At 39.1% G+C, this 26,103-nt stretch overlaps 3 protein-coding genes across 4 annotated transcripts in view; 2 read left to right on the top strand and 1 right to left on the bottom strand.

Annotated features, from left to right (window-relative positions):
- Nucleotides 1-7,201, bottom strand: part of snrpc (small nuclear ribonucleoprotein polypeptide C) — a 48,034-nt gene extending 40,833 nt beyond the window's left edge. Inside the window, exons 1-6 of one of the 2 annotated variants that reach the window (XR_013793970.1) lie at nucleotides 7,086-7,201; nucleotides 5,837-5,879; nucleotides 5,654-5,762; nucleotides 5,258-5,317; nucleotides 4,050-4,154; nucleotides 3,458-3,639 (exon numbers count right to left, since the gene is read on the bottom strand). Coding sequence is in view for 1 of the 2 variants with exons in the window: in XM_079579065.1 (XP_079435191.1) it covers nucleotides 3,521-3,639; nucleotides 4,050-4,154; nucleotides 5,258-5,317; nucleotides 5,654-5,762; nucleotides 5,837-5,879; nucleotides 7,086-7,093 (444 nt within the window). In the remaining variant the exon portion in view is untranslated. Of the gene's footprint in view, nucleotides 1-3,394; nucleotides 3,640-4,049; nucleotides 4,155-5,257; nucleotides 5,318-5,653; nucleotides 5,763-5,836; nucleotides 5,880-7,085 lie in introns of those variants that run through there. The other variant, XM_079579065.1, reaches the window with a different exon arrangement.
- Nucleotides 7,202-7,385: 184 nt separating this feature from the next.
- On the top strand, nucleotides 7,386-11,750 carry ilrun (inflammation and lipid regulator with UBA-like and NBR1-like domains). The gene is made up of 5 exons (XM_079579058.1): nucleotides 7,386-7,859; nucleotides 8,493-8,647; nucleotides 9,929-10,126; nucleotides 11,112-11,413; nucleotides 11,510-11,750. Exons 1-5 carry the CDS (start codon nucleotides 7,702-7,704, stop codon nucleotides 11,543-11,545), a joined length of 849 nt encoding a protein of 282 aa, XP_079435184.1. The 5' UTR covers nucleotides 7,386-7,701; the 3' UTR covers nucleotides 11,546-11,750.
- A 10,910-nt stretch (nucleotides 11,751-22,660) lies between these two features.
- On the top strand, nucleotides 22,661-25,899 carry spdef (SAM pointed domain containing ets transcription factor). Its single transcript, XM_079579198.1, has 5 exons — nucleotides 22,661-23,189; nucleotides 23,912-24,109; nucleotides 24,218-24,265; nucleotides 25,376-25,510; nucleotides 25,592-25,899. Exons 1-5 carry the CDS (start codon nucleotides 22,751-22,753, stop codon nucleotides 25,768-25,770), a joined length of 999 nt encoding a protein of 332 aa, XP_079435324.1. The 5' UTR covers nucleotides 22,661-22,750; the 3' UTR covers nucleotides 25,771-25,899.
- The last annotated feature ends 204 nt before the right edge of the window (nucleotides 25,900-26,103 follow it).

Genomic DNA, 26,103 nt, shown 5'->3' with positions numbered 1-26,103 from the left:
GAGCTCCTGCTGGCTAATAAGACCTTAGTTTGAGGCAAGTAAAAATCTTGAGACTTAGGCCAAAGAAAATGGATATTGATCTGGAGCCACAAGTAAATGGATTAAATTACAGAGTAGTATTGGTAGCAGGAAGACGAAAGTGGGGGCCTAGGAAAGACATGGGGATAGACAAAAGGAAGGAAAAGGGGAAGAGATGGGCATCCAGAGCCGACAACTGAGCTCTTCAATGCCTGTGTTTCTCATAGTCAATATCTTACTCTGCGCTCCCTGTGCAATCATCATTTTCATGCCATATTTCTGAGCACCATATTGGTCTCCTTTCACTTCTGAGCCAATTGACTAAAGCAAATTGTCAGTCAGGGATTATTGTGTTCCTCATTTAGCTACAGCTGGGAGGTTGCGAAATTAATACGAGAGAAAAATGCTCCATCATACATAGATGTATGCAAACCGAGAAAAGGTGCTATGCCTGCAGTAAGAGTCTGAGTTCTTGCTATGTCTAAACATCACATTGCATGTTGTGGACCTGGCAAGGGGACATCTCATTCAGTGGCTATAAAATGAAGAGCTGGCACTACACCAAAAGAAAGTGACATACAGTAGTTGGCAAGAGCAATCCACGAATCAAGAATACAAGTCCTGGTTTCTGCTGGGACAGACTGTCATGTCACATTTCACCCATTCTCTCTATATGTAGTGTTAGTGTCCAAACCTGCAGTAATAATCGTTTGACTTAAAGTACTTTCAAATAACAAAAATCAAACACAGGTATTTGAAGATTGTCCGTTTGTCATTGTTTAGAGACCAGTGCTTTATCCTAAAAAACTGAAAGATGGGGAATGCATTCCCCCAAATGGGGTCATAATTTCAATTGGAACAGAGGCCTGTACAACTCAATGGGAAAGAAATCTCCAAACAGAAAATCTCCAAATGTTTCTCCTGATCATTAGTTGGAAGTGATTGGATTGATAAACCTGCCAGATTCATATCATGGCTAAGAGTCCTTTCATCTGACCAAATGAAAGGACAGAATTTGGAATATTGACACCACTTTTGGACACCTTGATGAGACATTAATCATACTTGCTGAGAGAAAAACATTGAACTGAACAGGTTTTGTTTTATGTGGATGGATCCAGCCTGATATTAATCCAACTCATTCCCTTTTCCAGACCAGTCTTCAGATTAAAGTTACTTTTCCAAGTCACTGAGTTACTATTCTGTTACTTTCCTTAGGAGAAATATACACTTATTTTTTCTTGTGTTTGCGTCATGTTTTCAGCATGAAGACAACTCACAACACCGACGTAGACAACAATAGAGGAGGAGATGGGAAGCCGTCACTATTCTGAATGTATGGCACCATTGTTGATATTACTGTTAATATGCACGTCCAATAACGAGAATATTGGCTAAAATGGTTGTCTTTTATGGTTGTATTTTGTAGCAAAGGAGGTGTTATCAGCAGCCTCTGAATGTAATAAAGTTTAAACTTGTGGGGGTGGTGGTGCCTTTTGCAACAAACAGTAAGCCAGCAAATATACTGTAAATACAAATCTCCCCAAAAACATTACGTGAAAACTATTATCTTGGGAAGTTACCAAATCAATAGAAAGCTTCATCTAAAAGACCTCCCTAAAACTCATAGTACACTCAGTCTGTGGAATCATAATAAACTGTGGGAGAAGCTTTGAGTATGAGCTGTCAGTTGGATCATTCCAGTCATCCCACACGAGGATAACATAGTATTTATTAGCCTGTTAAATTACTATCCAGGCCATCGCCGTAATCTCTTTAAAAAGCTGTGTGTATGACAAATGAGAGGCCAACAGTGTTTCTTCACCGATCTAAAGGTGAACTTCGTCCAATGTCTAATGTGGCTGATAGCAGGAGCATTAGGAGCAACTTTTCCTGTGACTAAAGACTATTTATATTCCAGAAGCCTTTCCCCCATATGAGAGGAATATCAAGAAGGTGGGCCTCAGTAACAACCAAAGGGAGACTAACTCTCGAGGTCACTTCTGCCAACAAATAATTGGGAGTTTGCACAATTATGTCTTGTTACAGCTTTAAATGGACTGCAGTGCACTCGTCAGTCCTCTGCATAAGCTTCATTGTAATACCTCCCATGATCCCCAACTCCTAAGCCCTAATCATAAACACTTTCCCACTCCACTACACTACCTTCAGGGCAATGCTCCACTTCATGGCCAGATTGAATATTCATAAAGACTCTTCAGATTTCAGATGGCACACGGGCCTCAGACTATGCTCGACCTATGCATGAAATGTGCATTTACATGGCTTTACTCCCGTCTCGCTCAAGTGGAGAGTAGATATTTACGACTGGCTGAGCTTTACTTTTTACAATATGGACAAATACCAAAAACGCAAAACAAAAAAACTTAAGATGGTCTCTCCCTTCGGGCAGCAAATTTATAAAAGTCTCCAGTATAGCGTGAAGCACATGGCTATTGTCCCTTAACATTTTTAATTCCAGACCTAGATATTTGCTGAACCATAAATGTCTTTTAGGAGAGGGAGATTTCAAAGAAGTGTGAAGTCCAGAAAGGCACAAAAATCAATTGCACTGCATTTCAACTCTCTAGCTCCATCTGTTGATGCAACACCATAATGTTATGAACAGTTCAGCTGTAGAAGGAGTAACATTCTTCCAAGGCATAGCAAACACAAATGTCAACAGAGATAATGAATCAGAAGCTACAGATCCTTATGCAAGAGGCAAATCTTTAAACATGCTTCACTAAATAAACTAATGAGGCCAGTACTACACCATCGCCACAAGAAGTACAGTGCACTCAATTCCTAACTAGAACATCTGCTTAAGTGCAGGTGATGCTCTCAAGTACATACAGTACAGACACATCTCGTTCAGGTCAATAGTCTATCCCTAACAATCTCACCATCAAGCTCTTAATACAGAGAATACGCCAATGCCACTTCATAATACCTCAAAATAAGAGCCCTTCAGCATCCACAAACTCAGACCTTAAAGTGGTATGAAAAGGTAAGCGAGTCTGGATTGACCTCAACTTGGGTGTGAGGTTTCTGATTCAAACTTTATTGCAATACAGTTTTTTTTTTTGAAGTGGGAGACTTTCATGGTCTGAGTTCAACATACGCTATGTCTTTGTATAACTTAGATCATAAAACTAGCAAGAACATGCATCTTTTTTATGCAGCGTCTTCTTTCATTAAAAAATATTACAGCAATTAGCAAGAGTCAGGTTTTTAAGCTTTGGTTTTATTTCACAAAGCAACAACAAAATCGTATAAAAACACTTCCAAGAGAAAAAAAAAAAACCAAAAACGTTAGGGACAAAAGAACACTTCTACATTTTCTTCTTTTCTTTTTTTTTTACCACAAGGAATTTTACAGACCATAAAATTATTCTCCAACACACGTAGTTGCAGAATTTTTTTGTGACACAAAATTTTTAATTCTAAAATGTGTGAACAACATGTTCTCACTAGGCTGTAACTGAACCAAGCCTTTGTCTTATCTGTCTGGACGCATCATGCCAGGCCGCACTGGCATCATCATTGGCCGAGGATGACGCATCATGTGTGGTGGTCCTGGCATCATCTGCATCGGCCCTCCCATTGGCGGCCTCATTCCTGATGAACAATTAGGGTTACATGGCTTAGTACTTCATTCATCAGATGCTGCTTTGCACAGAACAAAAGCACCAGCAAATGACTTTCAGACACAAATATTTCGAACTGCATTCTATTATGATGCATTAGTGTCCCTTTTACACTGGGCAACAGGACTTTTGTTGTAAAAAGTAATATTACCAAGAATATTAAAACATAAATTTTAATCAACGTGATTTTGACTTGCAGAAATTACCACAATACTTCTAAAATGAGCTTGAGCTCTTCAGGTCACAAGTTGTTATTTTTATTTTTTTTAAGTCAAGAAAAAGCTATTCAAAATGTTTTCCCTTAAACCAAGCTGAACCATTTTACCAGAAAAGGTAATAAAAACAACTTGGACATCATTAGCAGACTTGAACGTTTCTTACCAGGTCCTCCGGGCATCATGCCATGTGGAGGAGGCCCCATCATAGGCATCATGGGTGGACCTCCCATCGGAGGCGTCGGCAACATGCCAGGACGTGGAGGGCCACCTGTGTGGAAATAATTGACCAATGATCCAAATGAAAACATAATAAGGAACAGTATACTTCAACGCTCACAAAATGTACTCCGTGATAGTTTATTACAGTTCCTGGGCTGCATGAACAGTGCGTTTCAGCTCTCCCCGCAGTGGTTCAATGATATCGAGGTCAGGAGCCGAGATGGCCATTAACGGGACCTTGACTTTATTCTGCTGGAGCCAGTGGCAGGTGGACATGACCCCATTCTCGCGATAGCACGGGGGTAACCATAGTGTAGGAGAAGGGCAAGGACAAATATTCACGGTGAATTCGACACCTGCGTTACACTTGGCCTTGTGTTTTGGATCATTGTCTTGTTGGAACAAGTGTGACCCATGCACAGCTTTTGGCCTGAAATTCCCCTCCAGTATTTTTTGATAAGCCGCTGCATTCATCCTGCCATCAATTTTGACCAGGTTTCCAGAGCCTTGCTAATTCACACATCCCCATATAATCAGCAAACCACCTCCATATTTCACAGTAGGAATGGTGCACTTTTCACTTTTCAATAATAGCCTTATTATGGCCTATTCTTTTGATAATTTATTGTTAATTATGTAATTTGATGTGAGGTTTAATGTGCTGTAATGTTGTGACCCCTGTGCGACCGTAACCTGTGGGATTACAGATAGAAATTAGCCTTTGGCTACAATCTGGCAAGTTTACTTGCATGTCTTTCATGTTTGCTCATCAACATGCACTGTCCCAATCAAATGAATACATAAAAGCAAGGAAGCTTATGTGCATCGACCCTATTCAATATGCAGCATGTCAGCATCTCGCATACAAGGGACATTGACATCCGGAGATGGCTGCTCATGGTGGATGTGCTTCCGGATAGGTACGGTGTGCTGGCATATAGTTTTTTTAAATTATTTTTTTTATTCACCATTAGGTGAACACAACCAGAGGTAATTTCTGAAAACACTATTAGTGTGCACATCTAAAATCATTCGCCAATTCATATCAGACATATTTGTGTATCAAATAGAAGAGGGAGTGTTGAATATGATAATCATATTGATACAATTAAGAATCGTATTATCCCTAGTGCCAACACAAAAGTTACCAACCTGGAGGAGGCCCGCCAGGAAAAGGTGAGGGTGGAATCTTCCCTTGTTGAAAGGCAGCCGCTAGAACCAAAAGAATTAAATACTGATCAGCTTTGAGACATGCAGTAAAAAAAAAAAAAAAGATGCCACGACATATGTATAGAACTACACAAGGACCTGATTTTTTGTACGGATGGTAATTTATAAGATAAGGTAAAGCTAACGGTGCACAACGGATGGCAACTACTCGAGGTCCCTTTATACAAAACAGTGGCTATAACAAATAGTAAGTTATAACAAATAGTAAGTTGCTTAAACCATGCAAGAAGTTAAAAAATTACAAAATGTCTCTGGTTTCATGGTCCACTCCGTTTTCCCAACACCCATGATGTATAAATAATACAGCAGAATTCTTACTTGTTTTGTCAATTAGACTTTGTGCCTGTTCCTCCATCCACTTCTGGTAATAATCTTTCACATTTTCTTTGTGTTTTCGACCACTACAGTGCGTTTTCCTCACAGATGGCTGAAATGTTAAAATATAAATTATGATAGTGTCAATATGGCAATATAAAAGCAAATCAATGTCAATTAACTCACCGAGTCATGTGTGAGATAGGTGTCACAGTAGTCACAGTAAAACCTGCAGAAAAAGATTTAAAGGAGAGTGATGCTTAGTTATGAGTATGTTTATTAATTGCAATATTTTACTGAACAATTTAATGCTACATGTTCTATTAAATTAAACAATTTTAAGTGTCCATTGTTTTAGGTTGTGCTTACAAAATAATGAGTTAAGTACACTGAGGCTTTTTGCAATACTAGACTGGCTGGACGATATTGCAAAAAATAAAAATAAATACATGTAGCTGATTCATGAACTTGGACATATCTTTTATACAATCCTCAACTCAAACAAATGCTTTCCTCCAGGTGCATTTACAAAAATCTTGTCCGAATTAACTACATTTCAATTAATTGTCCAGCTCGACTGGCGACAACGATAATTTGGAGATGTATTATGCAGTCCTATAATAGCCTTTATTAAAACATATGTGAGCAACCCTGATGCTGCTCTTAGATCAAGGGTGCTCAAAAGTTTGCTTTTGTTTTTTTTAAGGCCAAGGTTCCCAAACTGTCCTGGTAATGTCCTTATTAACTGGATGAATAAACCGTTTGAAGAGTAGTATGTACATTTAATAAATAGACTTGCAGGTTTTATCAAATATTACATAAAGATATCTTGTCATATCTCTGGATTCACCTGGCAGTGCTCAGGAAAACAGGGTTCCATTTTGCGTCCGAGGTTGGGGGTTTCAGGAAGCTCATCTGCTCTCCAATTAAACAAGCTACAACATTTGTGACCTTTTAAGCTTGTTTACTAGGTCACAAAAAAGGCTGATTGCCTTTTTATGTAACAAAAGGCAATCAGCCTTTGGTTGGGCTGATTGCATTGGAACCCCCGCGTTGAAGAATTTCAGATGCAAGTGTTGACGTCCAGGGTTAGGGTTAGCGCACGGGACAACCGTGACGGTAAAGTCCAAACACCCCCGACCCTTTGGTTACTTACACTAGGATATGTTATTCTTAAAAATGAAAGCACGAGTGTGATTTGATGGGTGAGCGTTATAATATACGAGACACAATGTGTAACACATTTTACTTCTTAACACCTTGTAGCGTTAGAGGAACATGGGGCATGGTCCCAAACAAAGCTCTTTCTGTAGGCTACACTGAACACAAGACACCATCATTAACGACTTCAAAAAGTCACCAAGTGCACACAAGGATACACTGAAGCCTCACAAACACAAAAACCTACAATTACACCGGTGTGAATATTACTTACTTGGGCATGATTTCACTGCAATCACCGCTAAGTGAGCGCTTCCGGTGTCACCGAAATGACTTCCGTCGATTTATGTGGTCAGCCGTACGTTCGTTCCGCCAGAAATTAAACAAAAAGAAAAAATATAACAGTTCTTCTTGCTACTTCTTTTTTACTTAGATTATACATTTATAATCAATATATTTTAACAGTTTGCATATTTTGGATAGAGGAAATACAAATAGAATATATCATCATCAAACAATTATTTTTTGACTAAAATGCATGAGCAATGGATGCATCTTAAGAGAAATATTCACTTTAAATGTGAAATGTGGTGAGGTGGTGTTTGGCTTTTCTTAGTTGGACTCAAAATGAACAAACTTGCAGTTTTTCTTGATAAACCAATGGAGCTGAGGCCGCAAATAGCAACAGCTGACGTCGTTTGCCAATGTGATTGGGGGCAGAGTGACGCTCAAGCGGAGCGTCAAACAGCGCCCCCCTTCTTGTGCCATGCGCACTGGCGCTTGTTGTTGTGGAGGTGGATGTTGTTATGGCTGTTATGGCTGGTTCAAGCCCCGAAGTAAACTGAAAGGTCCCTGGTCAGATTAGTCTCCTTCGCGGGACAACACCCCATATGGACTGCACGGACATGGACGTGGATGCGGAGCTGATGCAGAAGTTCAGCTGCATGGGCACCACGGACAAGGACGTCCTGATTTCGGAGTTCCAGAGGCTGCTGGGATTCCAGCTCAACCCCGCCGGGTGCGCCTTCTTCCTGGACATGACCAATTGGTGAGTGCCGGGGGAGAACAGGCCTGTGTGGTCGGGTAGATCGGCTCAGCATGGAGAAATGTGGAAAGGATGAGAGCTGCAATGCTTAGCAAGGAGATCACCAGTTCATGCTTCTGCACGGCGAGTGACACAAAGAAGTCATCGGGTAACAGCAAGCGAAGCAAAAAGTTTATCTATACAAGAACTGATTAAACTAAATTCGCGAGTTACTATAGGGCTTGTGAGCTAGCTTGCCAATGAAAGCACATAGCAATGAGTGTAAATTATTTGTGCACTGTGTAGTGTTACATAACAGTCTCCAGAGCCAGTTATACTGTGGTTTTGGAGAAACGTCACTTCACGTCAACCTGCTGACGCAACGCGTGACAACAAGTGGTTCTGAAATAGCCAGAAACGAACACACTTTGCCAATTAATGCCATTATAATTATGGAGTCCGTCAAAGTTTAGCCAGTCCGCCCTAGGTCATCTGTGCAGTTAAATTGAGTGAATGCGTATAATTACTCATTAATAAGCTATTAAAGTATTACTTGATATGGCACAAAAAATGTTGCTTGTTTGAATGGGGAAAAGTTTCATATTAACGTTTGTGTTGGTTAAAAATGAATGCTTCATCACACCATGTTGTTACCAGGAATCTGCAGGCTGCCATTGGTGCATACTACGACTTTGAAAGTCCCAACATCATCACACCATCCATGGCCTTTGTTGAAGATGTGACAATTGGAGAAGGAGAGTCAGTTCCCCCAGATACACCTTTCACAAAGACATGGAGGATACAAAACCCAGGTAAGGAAGATCAAGGATGTTTGGTGAACATATGAACCTAAAAATATAAAATATAGGAACATATATTCTACCTTTGATATAATAGTTATGGAATGTGAGTTTTTTTATTCCCTGTTGGGAAGTAAGACGCTTGCTTTCTCTCACATGCGGGCCGTGGGTGCCACAGATTATTCTGAAATGCAACTATGAACCATACATTTATTTTAAAAGCAGAAATGTGACAGAGCCACTCCGTTTGTATTGTGAATAAACGGCTAATTTCATTGTAAATGTAGCTGTTGGCTCGCTCTCACCAACATGCACACATAAGCATGCTGGTTCATTCAGCTTCGCGTTTTTGCTCCCTCTCTCATTCATTTCACATTCATGCTCCTTTTCTCTCTCTCCTACCGCACTTCAAGCATTATCTTTTACACAGTGTTTTTTTTTTCAACGTATAGATAGCAATGCACTACAACAGGGGTTGGCAACGCCAGGCCTGGGGGCCAAATTCGAGCTTTGGCCCCCAAGAAGAAACTTTTATTCATAAATCAGAAACCAAATACGTGAAAAGGACTGTAACATGTGGAGATACTGTTGATATTTTCACATTTCCTAGCAAAACACCCCATTAGGTCATATATTATGTGCAAAACATATATTTGTTGGAAAACGGTGCCTTAATTGTGAGTTTCGGCCCTTGGCGTTTTAGCAATGAAGAAAATCGGCCCTCCATGACACAAAGTTGCTTACCCCGTGCTACACGTTAGTATATTCCACACCAAACCATGTGTGGCTACATTTGTGTTTTCACAACCTAGTATATTCACCAGATTGCTGGTGAATATATCAGTTCTGGGCATCCAGAATGATTTATCCAGACAATCCACTTTATTACAGGCAAAGGTTCACTAAGCAGGTCTCACAAAGTTAAACTCCAAACACCTCTGATGATCAGATCTTCTTTAGGAAGAACAAATCCCATACCTACCTTTAGCTGCAGTTTTGTGGGTTTGCCTGGGTCACTCTTTGGTTGTTGCCATGTTGTTTTTGCCGCCTTGTTATGAAAATGGATGATGCTAGAATAAGAGGCGGCACTAGTTTCGTGTTTTCGGCTCCGTTTCTGCTGAACTCTATGTGTACATAAACCATCCACACTTCTCTCTTTGTGTGGAGGATCAACAACTCGACTCAACCAATGATGACTTGGTGTTACTGAAAATCAACGCTACATTGGGCAAAAGGCTGCTTATTGTGTTCCCAGCATAGCAGCTCAACGCTTGTGTTTCATTTTGATTTCAGGCGCAGAGTCTTGGCCTCCTGGAGTCAGTCTGAAGTACATTGGTGGGGATCAGTTTGGGCATGTTAACACAGTTATGGTCAAGGCTTTAGACCCCCAAGAAGTCACAGATGTTAGTGTCCAAATGAGAAGTCCCATTGCCCCTGGGATGTATCAAGGACAGTGGAGAATGTGTACTGCCACAGGTCTATTCTATGGTGGTAAGTTATGAACTGCCTTCCTAAATGTATTACCATTTTAGTAATGATCAAACTTGTATTCCAGCTACAATGGTTCATGTCAAGTTTTGTACTGATCCTAAAAGGCCCTGTTAAGTGGTTAGGGTTGTGTCTGCACAGGTACTATATTGACACGAGCCTAAACGAATTCACAGGTCTGATGACAGACAAAAAATTTCGAGATGCTTCATAATGAATTACTATATGGTTATTTACAAACTGGATTCAGCTCACATAGTTACTTATGTGTGTTAGGGGAAGATTAAATGATCTCCAAAAGACATTTTTTAAATAATTTGAATGTAAAAAAGGTTGCGCCCTGCACAATTAATGCCTCGTACCTCCTCATTTATGGCAAATCTCACCGCTTTTAAAGGCTTTTATACCCAGTCTTTCAATTCTAGCTTCCTCCTTACAAAAGCAGAGAGATTTATGGGCCGTCTTGCTCGAGGTTTTGGGAGTTTATCCACAGATCTTCAATGATGTCCATGTCAGGAGACTGTGAAGGCCACAGCAAAACCTTCAGGGGAGTGGGTTCATTATATTTTGGGTTTGTATTGCAGCCAGTGGCACAAGGAACGTTTCATGGGTAAAACGAATAATGGATTCAATTAATTTCCAACAAATTCTGAAGGAAAACATAACACCGTCTGTGAAAAAGCTGAAGGTAAAGAGCAGAGCTTCTACAAATTGGTAATGACTGTAAACGCAGCTCAAAATCCACAATGGAATACATGTCTCATCTACAACCTCATGCCTTTTGGAGATCATTTTATCTCCCCTTGCTTCATTATTCGCATTATTCAAAATTCTGATCCAGGGTGGTTAATATTTTGCACCCCGCTGTATATAGATTACATGATTATTATTATTATTTAAAGAAAATAAGATGAATATGAATGTATTTAATTGTCTATTGTAAACCAGCACCTGTGTAAATTCTTACTTGTGCTTTATACTTTCACAGATGTAATTTGGATCATACTTAGTGTCGAAATCGGTGGTCTTCTTGGCGTGACCCAGCAGCTATCGTCTTTTGAGACAGAATTCAACACCCAACCCAAGCGTAGTGTTCAAGATGACTTCAACCCTTTTGCTTCCCCAACAAAGAACAAGCTTGATGCCACTAACCACAGTTTCACAGACGCTGATGGAGCCTGGGAACACACAAAAGATTCACACCAAGATCAAAACGGACTGTCTCATAATACTGTAAATAGGGCATCAAATAGTCTTCAAACCAACCTGTCTGTGATGACATATGGGCAGGTGTGTATGACTTTTCATTTAATTTTTTTTTTTACTTTTAAGCAAAGTTATGGTGTTGTACTATGTGTGTGCTCATTTTATTTTCTGTCTTCGCAGGGTATTCACGGATCCTTTCCATTTGGACAAAGCTAGAAAACTGGAGGAATAGTTGTTTTCTATTGACTCTTGCCAATCCTCTTCCCAAGCCATGGCCCTTTCCACAGAAAACACACTCTGCAGTGTTGGGTTATGTCTACATCTGTGTCAGTTCAACATCCCACATGATGTCAACATCTGGATTTGCATGTATGAATGCTTCATTTTTATAGTGCTCAAATCTTTCAAAATGGATGAAAAGGAAGTGAAGAGAAACAATGTACTACGTGTGGTGTCAGCATGGTCTTGTTGACTGTTTTAAGGCCTTAAAGTTTAATTGAAACTTGCTTTGATGGATCTGTTCTCGTCCTTCAATAAACAGCCCTAAGGATGTGATCAGGGAATGAGCAAGTGTGCAGTCCCGGTGTCAAATATAGGTTAATTGCAAAATCATATTATTCAATCCAGCCATTAATGATGTGGCATATGCTGTAATTTCCAAGAAGCATCACAGAAATCAAATGCACTACCACTGCTTCCCTCTGTAGATCAAAAAAACTAAATAATGGAGTAATATGTCACAAGACCATTGGATTTTGCCCGGTGTGTGACTGTTGTGTTTGTCTCTGTGATATCAATGCGTGTGTGCTGTCTGAGCGCATGTCTACTGTTATGATAACCCTTTATTTAAATGATGTAAAATAATGTGTGTTTCTCAGAAAAGAGATGTCAATTTTACTTTGAAAGCTTTATGACTTATGTACCTCCAACATTATTAAGGGATTCTTTATTGTTCTCCAAATGCCCTTGTGGTATTTGTATGTGCTTTGCACGAGTTGCCCAATGACAGCCAGCAGACGGTGCTAAAATCAAATATACACATTAATTACTTGACATCATTCTGACTACTTAGTAAAAAAAGAAGAATGGACACTTTTTTTTAAAATAAGTTTGAGATTGAATGAGTAGCACTGACTTTCAGTCACTGCTATTTGCACAATACAGTTGTGGAAATGTGTTGAGTTTTGGCTGATGATGGATTGTAAAACCAGCATTTTGAAAGATTGAATGTTTTTCTGCTGTCCCCAAAAGTCTATTTTTACAGCTTTAAGGATTTATCAATGCTGATAATACCTTCTGTAAAACCCTCAGTTTTTATTCCTATTTTTAATGGGGATTTTATTGTGTGTTTTAAGTTGAAAATTGTTAAATAAAAACACACTGTTCTTTTTTTACTTTTCAAATTATAATTGTTGCACTTTTTTATTTCTATGTATACAATTATTTTTCCTCCAAGCTGTTTTAAAATCTGATCCATATCCCTCTATCTAACCACATTTTGTTTTGGCAGCCTTTGGTGTGTTTTTTGTATTGCAAGTTTAAATCTGTGCATTGCCCACTGTCCTGCTTTATTTATTTTTACTTAGTGATTGTTGGGTTGTGAGTGAGAGCCACATATGTGGAGGATTTGAGTATTGCTGGATTAATCCATTAGTTTACAGCGTTTTGACGATGACAAGGAAGGATCTTAACGTTTATCTAGAAAGAAAAGTGTTTAAAAAAAAATGCTTTTCCCCTGTATTTATGATAAAGTTTGTATGATAAAATTGCAAATGGAAATGGTTTTGTTTGAATTAATTATTGTTAACATTATTTTCATTTGAGAGAAAACGAAGCAATCCAATACACAATGGGATTGCTGTTTTCACAGTGTAAAAGAATTGTTTCATCAATGAAAAAAATGAATTTGACGACAGTGAGTTTTTTCTTTTTTTCAGGTAAAGGCTCTTAGTGCATTAACACACCAGGTTTAATAGAGCTCAACAGAGGCCTGTGCTGGAAGTAAAAATCCCACTCTAAAACTCCATAGACTTAAAAGAAAAAACTTAAAAAAAAACTTTAAATATGAAGAGTTTAAAAGCATGATTGAGACTAATAAACTGTGCAAACTACTGACCACAGCACATAAACAAAACGCCAAATGCTTAAAAATATGGTCAAATCCTAATATAGTTTCTAGCTTTATAATTTCCTGGATACATTTTCAATTTAACTCGACTGTTGTCTCATCCTTTTTAAGTCGTAACAATTTCTGGTGCTTGTGACCCTCACAGACATGCATGCATTGAGTATATAGTTTGAAAACATATATTTTATTACAATAGGTTCCCCCTCAGGGGCCAGGACTCCCCTGTAAAAGAGATTCTTAATCTCTGTGGGACTTTCCTGGTTAAATAAAGGTCCAAGTACAGAAGATGACTCAAGAATCTTTTTTGAAGATTGACAGCACCTGTACGACTGAGACATATTCAAACTATATTGAAAACAGAGCCCCCCTCCGCTCCATTAAGGACATGTGCTCCACCAGTCTCAACTGCAAAGCCGTCAGAATCACCGGGGACTCTATTGCCGTCAGGGAGGAGACTGCGGAATCCACGGGCCAGGGCCAGTTGACGGAAGAATAGATTTATCCCCCAGGCTATCAGAAAGCTGAACTCCCTCCCTTCCCTGCCCTCAATGTGCTTCCACTCCAAGCCCCCCCCCCCCCCGCCCCACACCAAGGACTTGAGAGAATTAACATTTCAATTCATATCAATGAATTGAAAATAAAATCTTTGAATTTTGAAAATAAGCCACATGTTACATTATCTTGCCTGAAATGTTATTTCCCTGAGAGCCACTGTGACAGAGGTTTAAAATGGAGCATCTATTCCCCGAATGTTACGTTGAATTTCACCTTGTATTTACTTAAATATGGATTACAAGTAAAACTTGGGAGCATGACTTTTTGACACTTTGACGTTACTGTGAGATTAGTTTAATATTTCATGTATTGTTGCTAACAATACGTTGAGATATTGTTGAGAATATAGTTACAAATTAAGCAGCAGTGGCTAGAACTTCATGTGACTTTTATACAAAGATACAGATAAGCCTGTGGGGATAATCCTGCATGTGATACATGTGTTGTGAAAAAAGCAGATGAGATGCACATACAATAACATGAATCCTTATGCAGCTCAGCAACAGGTGCCCGGGAAGCTGAAGACAAATATTTGTCCATTGGATTCTACAAAGGGGCCATCATATCTCTCACCTGAGTCAACAGTGAAATGTTTTAAGAATGATCTTGTTATCATATCATAAGTATTAAGAGTGAAAGAAACACTCTTAACAATTGAGCACCAGCAAGTATGGCTTTCTTAAAAGTTTGCAGTGACACAAAGACAGTGTTTTTGTGTTTTCAAAGAACAGGTTTCTAAATTATAGGAAAGTGCTTGGGGCAGCTATAAATGTTTAAATTAACAATCTGTACCACTGATTATTATCAGTTGGATAGAAATGATACTACGTTTCCGTAGCCGTTAGATATAGGATCTCTCATCCAAAGATGACATTGCCTGAGGGTAGATCTTAACAATAAGCTCTGGGGTTTGTCAGAGTAAGTGTGCAATTGTTTGTGATGAGGTTTGAACAGTAATCAGGAATACAAGTTTAAGTCACTGTTCACAATGATATACAGTATTTTCAAAACTTTAAGTATTTGTGACTTATGTTTGGTTTGAGTTTATTTGATTTGATCGAGTTAACAGGCACCATGGAGAAACATCAAACAATTAAATTCAAGCACTATGAGAATGAGAAAAGAAATACTTGTTTATAAAGACATTCTAGACATGTTATTGTGGTCACGTTAACACACATTAAATATTAAGGATGATGTGCTTTCTTTATATATAACTTAAAATGACAAATGAATGCTTAAAGAAACCAATTTTCCTTGTTTTAAACAACCCTCTCCAAGAAAGAGAGGAAGTTAAATTTGCATAAGGGAGACGTTTGCCTTGAGGGCCGTCTGTCAGAGTTTTCAAGTGACTACGCTTTCATTGTGACACAAATCTGTTTAACCAGCCCAAACATTTCTCATAAGGCTCTCTGTCCAAAAACACATGACAAACGTAAGTACAGGTAACGCATTGTTGTGATTTATGACCTAACTGTCCAAACTTTATTAACAGGTATTTGACTACTCCTCTAACCCAATTGTATACCTTTATATTGTATTTCAATCAGTATTTATTGCTTTGTTTAAGAATATACTGTAACTTCTGGTAACTATTGGAAATAGTGGTTTTGCAAAGTAGCACTACTTTCTACTCTAGAAATACTTGTGTATGTTTTGGCAGAGCAATGACTTCACTTTCAAAAGCTTTAAAGTGATAGCCTGTGAGTTTAAATGGTTTGCAAATCTAATAGATTGTACATAATTGACCGCCTGGGTCTGAAATGTGATGTAAGTTATAGTAATACCTGTTAGGTCCAATCAGATGGGAAGGGGGCTTGATCATTTACTTTTGAAAGTTTGTTCTTGCTTTCTTCATTTTGCAAACTAGCTTCCTGGTCCAATCAGGAGGGGAGGATTACTTACTTTCTTTTTACTTTCAATTTTCACTCTCACTCTCCTCACTTTGCGATCCTACAGACACTTACACTTACACACACATGGGCCGATCAAAAGTTTCTGACCAGTTGAAAAAATTCACATTTTGCATGGTTTGGATCTTAAAGGGACTATTGTTTAAAAATGTTAAAAATAAGTATTTTCCTCCCCCTACATGTTTCAACAATGTCTTAAGGTGTAGAATGAGCCCAGACATATTTACCACAACTGCCTCTAAAATCCTGCACACTCACTCAAAAAGGTATTAATTCGGTCCGACTGGTCCGGATGCACAAGCTTAATATAGAAGCTGCAGTTACACCTATGACCTGAGGTGGCAGTAGTGAGTATAAAATGGCTAACTTGCATCTAGCCCCTTAAAGGCTCCAGTAGAACTTCAAAATGCAACAAGGAGAAATGGGAGTGAAACAAAAGAAAAACAACAATTAAATTAGTCAAAACAACAATTAAACTGAAAGAGGCTGTTTTGCAGTAGATCAGAAGTTTAGGACCACACCTCAAACCCCCCTGAAACCCCCTTAAAACAGAAATAGAAGTTCCAAACGTGAACTCCGTAATGAGTAGCTTCACCATTATTGTTGATGACTTCAAAACTTCATTGCTGCATGCTTGATGCAAGTGTTCCCGGGAGGTGGGTTGAGGTACATTTCTCCAAGTGCTGAGGACGTCATGAGTGTGAATACCTAACAGACTTTTTCAGTGAAATAAACATTTGTCTCACTCCCATTTCTTCTTGTTGCATATTGAAGTTCTACATGGAGCCTTAATAAGATCCATTGTGATTCCAGATATTGTTTATTTCATTTTGGTTGTTTTCAAGGTCGGCTTTATCCTACAATGGCCGGCTAGTCCATATGAGAGATGGGTTGAAGACTTTTAAGTTCCCCAAGCGGAAGTGCTGAGAGTGGGCAAGTCAGGTCACGCCGTGTAAAGTAACATCTCCTTCCTGAAATTTGCATTTTCCTCACCCATGGCATTGTGTCACTGAATTAAGTTAGATTAATTTATTTTATGCACAGTGTGACCGCATATAGAGATTTGCATATGTGCAAGATTTATGCACATTCAGTTGATAAATGACCTAATCTATATCAACAGAACAATCTGCCCAAACCTGGATCATAGACAAAACGGTGTGTGCTGGCAGCGTCGACCACACAGGTGCACTGGTGAAAGCAATTGTAGATTGTGTTGATCACTGGCCAAATGTTTCACCAGTGCCATAATGACTTAGAGAAAGAAAGCCGACCGAACGTTACATGTATTTATTCACCACATGTTGGGAGACACTAAGAAGTGCCTTCGCTAAGATTCTTATTAAACCGACAGTGACAGGTCAGTTGTGTCTTCTGTTTATTATCATTTTAAAGTACTTCATCCATCAGGTCTTTGCATGTTTAAAAGTGCACATCTTGGCACAGAGCCCAGGCGCGCATCACCAGGAAACTGTTACGACTTTTATCAGGAAGTAATTAAATGGTGTTATTATAGCTATGCACTGTTGAGAGAATATCTTTTCATCCAGCTTCCTCAAACCGCTGAGGAGCAAATATCAGTTTCCTATTATGCTGGATGTGGACACTGTCAGTAAAGGCCATGGGCACACAGAAGACTCATGTTTACTGATGATACAGTTTATAGAGTGAACTGCATCGTCATCACTCACAGACTCCTCTTTTCCCTTCATAAAATCAAATCTGCATGTTCTTGACTGGTTAAGAAAGTAAAGTTAATATAATGCTTAAAGGTATTTTTACAGATACAACTCTGCAACCTAATATTACTATTATATTAGTATGTGTGTATATTTGACCTTGTAGTGACTCAGTGGCTTCATGGGTGCAGCATGGCACCTTTGTTTTCCCTCACAGATCAGTTGTTTTTAAGGGCTCGTACCAGAAACTGTCCAGAAACCCCAAAACAATTGATTCTGGAGCATCATAGAGTCACTACAGGGTCAAATATACACAAATATTAAGATTTGTTTTTTCACTTCAAAAGTTGCATCGTGCACCTTTAATATGGATTTTTGCATCTCAACACTTACAGTGTTTTATGTAATTGTCAGCAGGTTTTCAGATTTGATTTTGCAGCCAGTGTTCCTAAAATACTCTAATGCAAAAATAACCAAAAGGAGCCCACCCGTGATGAGCAACTGGCTTTGAGGGAGTGCCCTCGTGTGCCACCTCAAACTCACCTTTGTGGACACAGTGCAGCAAATTAAATGTGCAAACTAAAAACTTATGAGCCAGTGCACTAACTCACGTGCAGAGGTGGAGAAACCTCACCCACGTGCTCAGTCCAACCACCAGGAGGTGCTCAGCATCACTGACACTAAAAAAACAAGCTCAGGTACTTGCCATGTAATTACTGAAATGAATAACAGAAGTACACAGTTAGAAGTATTGATATAATGTATACTCAAAGTTATTCAAGAAAACCTGAAACAAACAAAAAAGCAAAAAAGAAGAACCTGAAAACATAACCATTCATAAAACGGCAAAACGAGCATTTGGAAACAGAGCCAGTACTTTACTACAGGGGAGCTCAACGCTTGTCAACAAAACAAGTGCATTGAGAAAAAATGAAAGGAAATAGCATCTACATTTACATTACACTACGTTAAACCAGTATTTAACCTAGAGTCATTGTTATATGTGGCTTTTTATGTAATTTTAGCTACAAAATAGTAACACGTTTCTTTGAATAGTGTAAGTATGTTGTTTTTTGGCTGCAATGTCCCAGACCACCCCAGTACACCAACATTAATGATGGGTTAGTTAAGTGCAGAACATGTTCGTACAGCAGGATGTTACTGGGTCTACTATACCAGGCGTGAGATGGTAATGAACCCCTTGTGGATTGTGGACTTGTTATTTGCCCCTAAACTGTTTTTTTTTATTAAACAATTACAACAGGAACACAGACACATTTTTATAAACACTAACAGATTCTTATTATTACTATTATTTTATTTATTATTATTATATTAGTATTATTGTTGTTATTATTATTATATTATTATTATTATTATTATTATTATTATTATTATTATTATTATTATTATTATTATTATTATTATTATTATTATTATCATTGTTATTATTACTATTTTGTATACAGAGCATTTTGTCATGAAATTATTGAACAAAAAAACTCCTACATATAATGCTGCAAAGGTTCAAATTGATTCCTTTGTTATAGTAACTTAGCTGGCTTGACAAAAAGGGAGGTTTAAGTCGCACACACACACACACACACATCATCATCATCATCCCTGTTGTGCATAAGTAAACAGAGAGCCCTATAAATATAAATTGCAGTCAATGGTGCAGAAATTCCTTTGCTCTGAAGCGTTGCTGCTGCTGCTGCTGCTGCTGCTGCTGCCATGTACACACCCCCAGCAGGTGCTTTCACTTGGATCAGTTTGCTGTTGTGCTTTAGGCTGTGTGCATAAGTTAAGTTGGATTCTCCTCCAAAGTCTGGGAGGGCTCAAGTCTTCAACACTTAGTGACAGTCATCAACAGAAATACATTTTGGGGGGTGAGCACTGCGTGTAGTCACCAGAGAGGATCCCGGTGAGGCTGCAGCATCTTTCCCGTCCCGCCACAGCACCTTCACACTGGTAAGAGCACTCAGTTTGAGTTTGTATGTTGTCTATGCTAGCCTATATCTGACAATGACCAGGGGATAATGCACTAATGAACAGGCTATTAGCAAAGGCATGGATTCATTTCTTCAATAGGCAATGTCTTGCTGGGAAAAAGTCTGTTTGCAGCCATGGACATCTTATTTTTCTTAGCATATTTCATTTTATTTTATCCATCATTCAACAAATAGCTTTAAATAAAATATGCATATAATCTTCCACTTCAGATACAAATTAAAAAGAAAAGCATGAGCTGCACTTTACTTAAAAGAAGACCAAATAATTTTTTTTTTCAAAAGAAATACAAACCACATACCGCAACTAATATACAAAAACATACACACAAATGTAAAAGAGACAAACAGACAGACGTACAAAAATGAGAAAAAAGAAAAGAAAAAAAACAATAATAAAATATATAACGAGGAGGGGAGAGTTTAGTTTGTCTTGTATACAGTTGTTTACATTTGCCGTTTTTGCAGAATGTACATGATATAAACAATATAAATGATATAAATGGCCTTAATACGCATTTACGTTACGTCAGCGTTGATTTTGCGGCGTATTATGTCCGTTTATTTGATTTGGGACAGCACATGCCTACACACGCATGCGCCCTTGCATGTAAACTTACTACAAAAACTTTTAAGAAACAAATCTTTTGTTTTCCAACGTGATGCTGAACAAGATCCAGGTTCTGCTTCTTTAACCTCCACGTACAAATGACGTAAAACTATGTATAAATGGTTTGTGCCTTAAATAATGATAAAACTGCCATTATTTGAAGTCATTGGGTCAATTTTTCATCCTAATGGCTTAACCTCTTGGGAAAAAAAGCCAACCAATACTTACCTCTACACATAAAAGCAGATGTCTCTCTGAAAGAATTTTTATCAAAGAGCTTAAAAACTTAATTGACACCGACATTCTTATTCCCACGTTACGAGGAACAATATAAGGAAACAATAATCTTCTTTTCATGCTGGCATGGTAAACACAGTCACGCCTGGATGTGCACACTTCTCAAATAAGGCTTTCTGAGGGCAGACCATTGGTCACTCTAATGCCACAATATGACCCATGTTATGTCAGAGTGAACAGAGCACTTTTAGGTGATCACTACTCATTAACGGAAACCTAAACACTCGTCTGGCTTCTGACACAAATGATGAATGGGAATATTCAACGACTTAAAGCTCGGGCACAATTTTACCAAAACGAATTGAATGTGATAGAAATACAGAGTAGCAAAAATGCCAAATTCATCATCTTTAACATTAGAGACTTTTATTCACTTGAATGGAGATTATCAATCAGGGCAACGCAGTACTTTCCTGTTCTCCCAAATGCAAATGAAATAACAATATTTGTTGCATATTTTATTTTAATTGAAACTATATACACAATATGGCACAATATCAGGAAAACACGGCAATATCTGATCGATCAAAATGTCAATAATAATATTGCAATAATAATAATGATAAAATGTCCTAAGGTTTGCTACAAATGAATTGCCTTTTGAGCAATACAGTTCTCCTAATCTGAAGAATCCATTAAACAATTTAAACCCTTTTAATCCAACACAACTTCAGCTAAAACTGCCAAAGAGTTTTTTGTTTGTTCATCAAGTTGCCTTAAAAGAAAGACTTCAAAACATAATAAAAAAGTCAGGGCTAAAACAAGGCTAAAATGCAACAATTAGGACTAAAATAAATGTTTGCACATTTTAAGTTACCATGCATTTTTGCTTGTTTATTTTTGGGTTTGAGATGGTGTTCGGATGGATTACCCTCTATATATATTGTATCTCACAATATTATGGACGATAATTTAGCGGCCCTAATATAACTGCCTTTTTGTTTGTATGTCATGAATGTGCTCATGCCATATCTGTAATAAATACATTCATGTAAATGTCCCTAATCTATTCCTACATGAGAGTCTAATGTCCCCTTACCGTTGGTGTTGGAGTAAATGGAGGCGGCTTATACCACTAAAATGAGTATCTTCGTCTTGACCAAACTCATTTAGAGATCAGTCACTTCCCTAATCCTTCCCTGTGTGGGTGTGTGTGTTTGTGTCTGTTCCTTTTGCCCCCTCTTCCTTTTGGATGAAGGTAATATGGCTAAATTTGCTTTGCTAATGGGCTTAGTGCAAGCTGTTACAGCGCCACAGCAGGGCCGGGATACCACTGGCTTTTCATCTGACTCCTGATGAAGTCAAAGAAAGTGTGGACGCTGGTTTACGAAAAACTTGGAGATAAAAGAGGACTGAGGAGAGGTTTCGCAGTGGGGGGGTTGAGCTCGAAAGACCAGAAGTGGGATCTTTGTAGGATCAGGTCAGACAACTTGTTTTAACTTATTTGTCACATTAAACTTCAGCCTATAACCCCAACAACAACAAAAGACAAGAGGAAATGCATATCTGCAACAAGAAGGGAAAAAAACTACTTCAATATTTAAAAAAAAAAAGTTCAACGCTATTTGCAGAATCACCAGCAAATAGGCAGTAGTTTTTTTCACCCTTTTGTTGCTCCTCATGAACACGTGTTTTGTCTGTCCAAAATCACTTTTACTGCATCTATCTCAGCCCTGATAACCCAGGGTTATTCAGCAATGTGCTTTCATATATGCCATCTGTGGCAGGTACACAGTGTGGGCACCATATTGCAAGTTTACCCTGAGATTACAACACTTGTGGCACGGCCCATAAATGTCCATAAAGCAGCACTTATCATGGCTATTTCCCGGACATTTAAACACACATCACCTCTACATTATCTAACTTGAATTTGATTAAAAAGCCCCCAGCTGACAGTGGAGACATAAGGCCGCAGCCCACAGGTGGTCGAGCAGCTCAGGCTCTCAATACAAGTCGCCTTCCCCGGAGAGTTAACTATTCTGGGGAAATGACCCTTCAATAAGAGACTCAGGCAGATTCCTTTCGCTTTAAACTCTGGGTATTATAACTTTCTTCAGGGTCATTTCCCTAGTATCTCTGTTAGGCTTTGGGATTTTTTTTTAGGAGAAGCACTCACTCAGCTTCAGTCAGTGCTGTTATTCGTTCACCCTTTGCCACGATACAATGAATCTGGTCCAGCAAAAACAAGCTTGTAAGAAAATGATTTAATTTTTTTTAGGTGACAGTGATGTCTAATCCTGCCAGAAGTTTGGTTGACGGTGCAGTGTATGGATCTCGGATCGCAATGACAGACGACACCCTCATTCATTTGGAACGCCCCAGGAGTCTCGGATGGGACATGGACAACACCAAAGCAAACGTGGGCAGTGTGGAGCGTGGCAGCGTCCCCAGTCTCTACTTGTCCTGCTTCGATATGCTCCTCACAGAAGACTGTTTGTCCAAAGTGTCTGAGGCCGCGCCGACATCCTCAGCGTCCATGACCCTGTTAGAGCTAAGAGACGAGCCTGAACAGTGTCCCATCATCGATAGTCAGGAGCAGGGACTGTCCCCATGTGGGACGGAGGAGCAGGAGGAGGACAGGTCTCTGGAGCAAGTGCAGAGCATGGTAGTGGGCGAGGTCCTCAAAGACATAGAAACGGCTTGCAAACTTCTCAATATCACACCAGGTAAAACGTTTGCTCTTCTTGTCAAATATGCTATTTTACTTCTAAAGTTAATGTTATAAGACATAAAGTAATGCAATTGACCTATACAGTAATAAGAATAAAACACTTTCACAAGTTTAGGCTTAAGAAATGTTGGTACAGTTGCCAAAGATCCAGAAAGTCTGTTTACTCAAGCAAAGTAAAAAAGAAAAAAAAAACTCCTAATGGCATGTACAGTTACTCAGGACAATGAGCTGAACAGTTTACTTATTAAAATCCCATTGACGCTCACACAGTGTAGTAAAAGAACAGAAGGTTGAGTTACCGAATAATTGTATTATGTGTCAGGTGACGCTTGAGAAACATTACTGTACACTGCGGTGTTATTCCACTGATGACAGCCGTATTTGTCTGAACCAGGATCTGTGTAATCCTGACCTTTGCATGCGTCCTGCCACTCTGTAACAGTGATGGCTCTGCCAATAGATGTGTACACAAGTCTTAAGGGTGAGGTCCCCACTGCTGCTTAAGTCAACAGAGAAAGCAGGCATTGTGCATGCTCTCAATGTCATAAATGCATGAAAACCATACACGTCTTCTGATAATCATCTTATTGGTTTGCTTTACAAACACCATACAGTGTTCATTTCGGAAACAACCCTCACCTTTGTTATCCGTCAGTCAGGGCAGCTGGGAGACTTCTCATCACTTACGTTCCTTCTTTGCTTTTTCCTCTAAAACAGACCCCTTTGAGTGGAATCCAAGCCATGTTCAAAAGTGGCTGTTGTGGACAGAGCACCTCTACAGGTTGCCCCATGCAGGGAAGGTTTTCCAGGATTTGACAGGAAAAGACCTCTGTGCCATGAGTGAAGAGGAATTTCGCCAGCGCTCCCCCCACTGTGGCGACACACTGCACGCTCATCTTGATATTTGGAAGTCTGGTAAGAGTCTGTATCTCTGAGTGCATGACATTTACAGTTTCTACATTTTACTTTTGGACTTGGTATTAAATAATAATATTCTGCTTAACCTTATACTCTTACTTCTAGCTGCATGGATGAAGGAAAGATGTACATTGGCAGATACCAAGGCTACAGGTACGTATCTACTGACATGTTTTTGAATCAGATGACATACAATAACTTTGAAAGAGATGCAAATTGAAAACAAATCGACTTTTAGTAAAACAAAGTATGAGAAATTAATATGTTGTGTTCTTATTGCACGATTAGGAAGCACCACATTTATCATCTAATAAAAACAATTATCAATAACAGCATACATTTTACATAAATACTGTATTAAATGGACAATAATTTATATGACCTAGCTTCCAATTAAAACTTGTTTAAGTACAGATTTGAGTTGTACATTTATTTATTTTATTTTAATTCATCTCAGCTCAATCTTTACAAAATAGTCGATCAAAACACCACCAATAATAATCTGAACAATAGCCAAACCTCAGTGCTTTTTTTATCCCGGTCGCGGCAACCTGGACCAGCTCTATACCCACTACAAAAAGTGCAGAAAGAAAATAAGGTGACAGTATTATTGAAACTCTACTCAGTATTTTTTTAATCTGAGGTGTCCACCAGGGCTGCACATTGTCACTAGTACTGCTCATCACTTATATGGAAAGAATTGGATGGAGCGTGAGATAGATAGATGGATCAGTGCGGCGTCGGCAGTGATGCGGTTGCTGTATCGGACCTTTGAGTCTTAGCTCTCAATTTACCGCTCGACCTGAGTTCCCACCCTCACTTATCGTCATGACATCTGAGTAATGACCGAAAGGACAAGATCGTGGATAACAAGCGTCCAAAATTAATTTTCTTTGCAGGGTGCCTCGGGGCTCCCTTAGAAATAGGATGAGGAGCTCAGTCATCTGAGAGGAGCTCGAAGCAGAGTCGTTGCTCCTTCATGTTGAAAGGAGTCAGCTGAGGTGGCTCAGGCATCTTTTTTGAATGCCTCCTGATCGCCTCCCTTGGCCGGTGTTCTGGGGGACATGTCTCTGATCTGGCCTGGTGTCTCCTCAGGGTCCCCCCAGAACAGCTGGAGGAAGTATGCGTGGATAGAGAAGTCTGAGCATCTGTGCTCCTACTTCTGCCTCTGTGACCCGGCCCGGGATAAAACAAAAAGAAAATGGATGGATGGAGGGATTTTTTGCAAATGTTATTTTTTGTAACATGGTTTGTTCTGTACAGTGGCAGGAGAGCTGTGGTCTGAGGCGGATTCTTCTTCTTCAGGACAGCCCATTCACTTATGGCAATTTCTGCGAGAGCTCCTTCTAAAACCCCATAACTATGGACGCTGTATCCGGTGGCTTAATAAAGACAAAGGTACTGCAAAAATTTTATATCCATTCTTTTTTTTTAAAACGTTAGATCAATTTTCACAGTGTTATGGCTGCGCTCCACCAGGTATTTTCAAAATTGAAGACTCCGCTCACGTCGCCAGACTGTGGGGCCTGAGGAAAAATCGACCTGCTATGAACTATGACAAGCTAAGCCGTTCCATACGCCAGTACTACAAGAAGGGCATAATCCGCAAACCGGACGTTTCCCAGAGACTTGTGTACCAGTTTGTCCATCCCGTGTGAAGAAAAAGGATGCAACATGAAGGGACCTGGAGGAGGAGAACAACAACAGCAGGAATGCACTGACCAACTCAAGTGAACTGTAGAATTGTACATGAAGCAAAAAGACATTCAAACAGACCAAAGATCGGTTCTGAAGTGCCACTGAATTTTCTTTATTTGCCAATACTTAGTAGTGGCTCAAAGATTTTCTAATTTTAGATAAGGAAGCATTCATAAAACAATTAAACATGTCAGGAATGTAAAAGCAGCTCATTTCAAATAAATAATGTCATATAGACTTAGCAGATACAAATATTCATATTTATACAGAATCTACAAATAATCCATCAGAGC

Source organism: Gobius niger (genome assembly GCF_951799975.1).
Source record: "Gobius niger genome assembly, chromosome: 20".
Taxonomy (NCBI): Eukaryota; Metazoa; Chordata; class Actinopteri; order Gobiiformes; family Gobiidae; genus Gobius; species Gobius niger.
The sequence above is the reverse complement of the archived record's forward strand: the minus strand, read 5'-3'. Positions and strand labels throughout refer to the sequence as shown.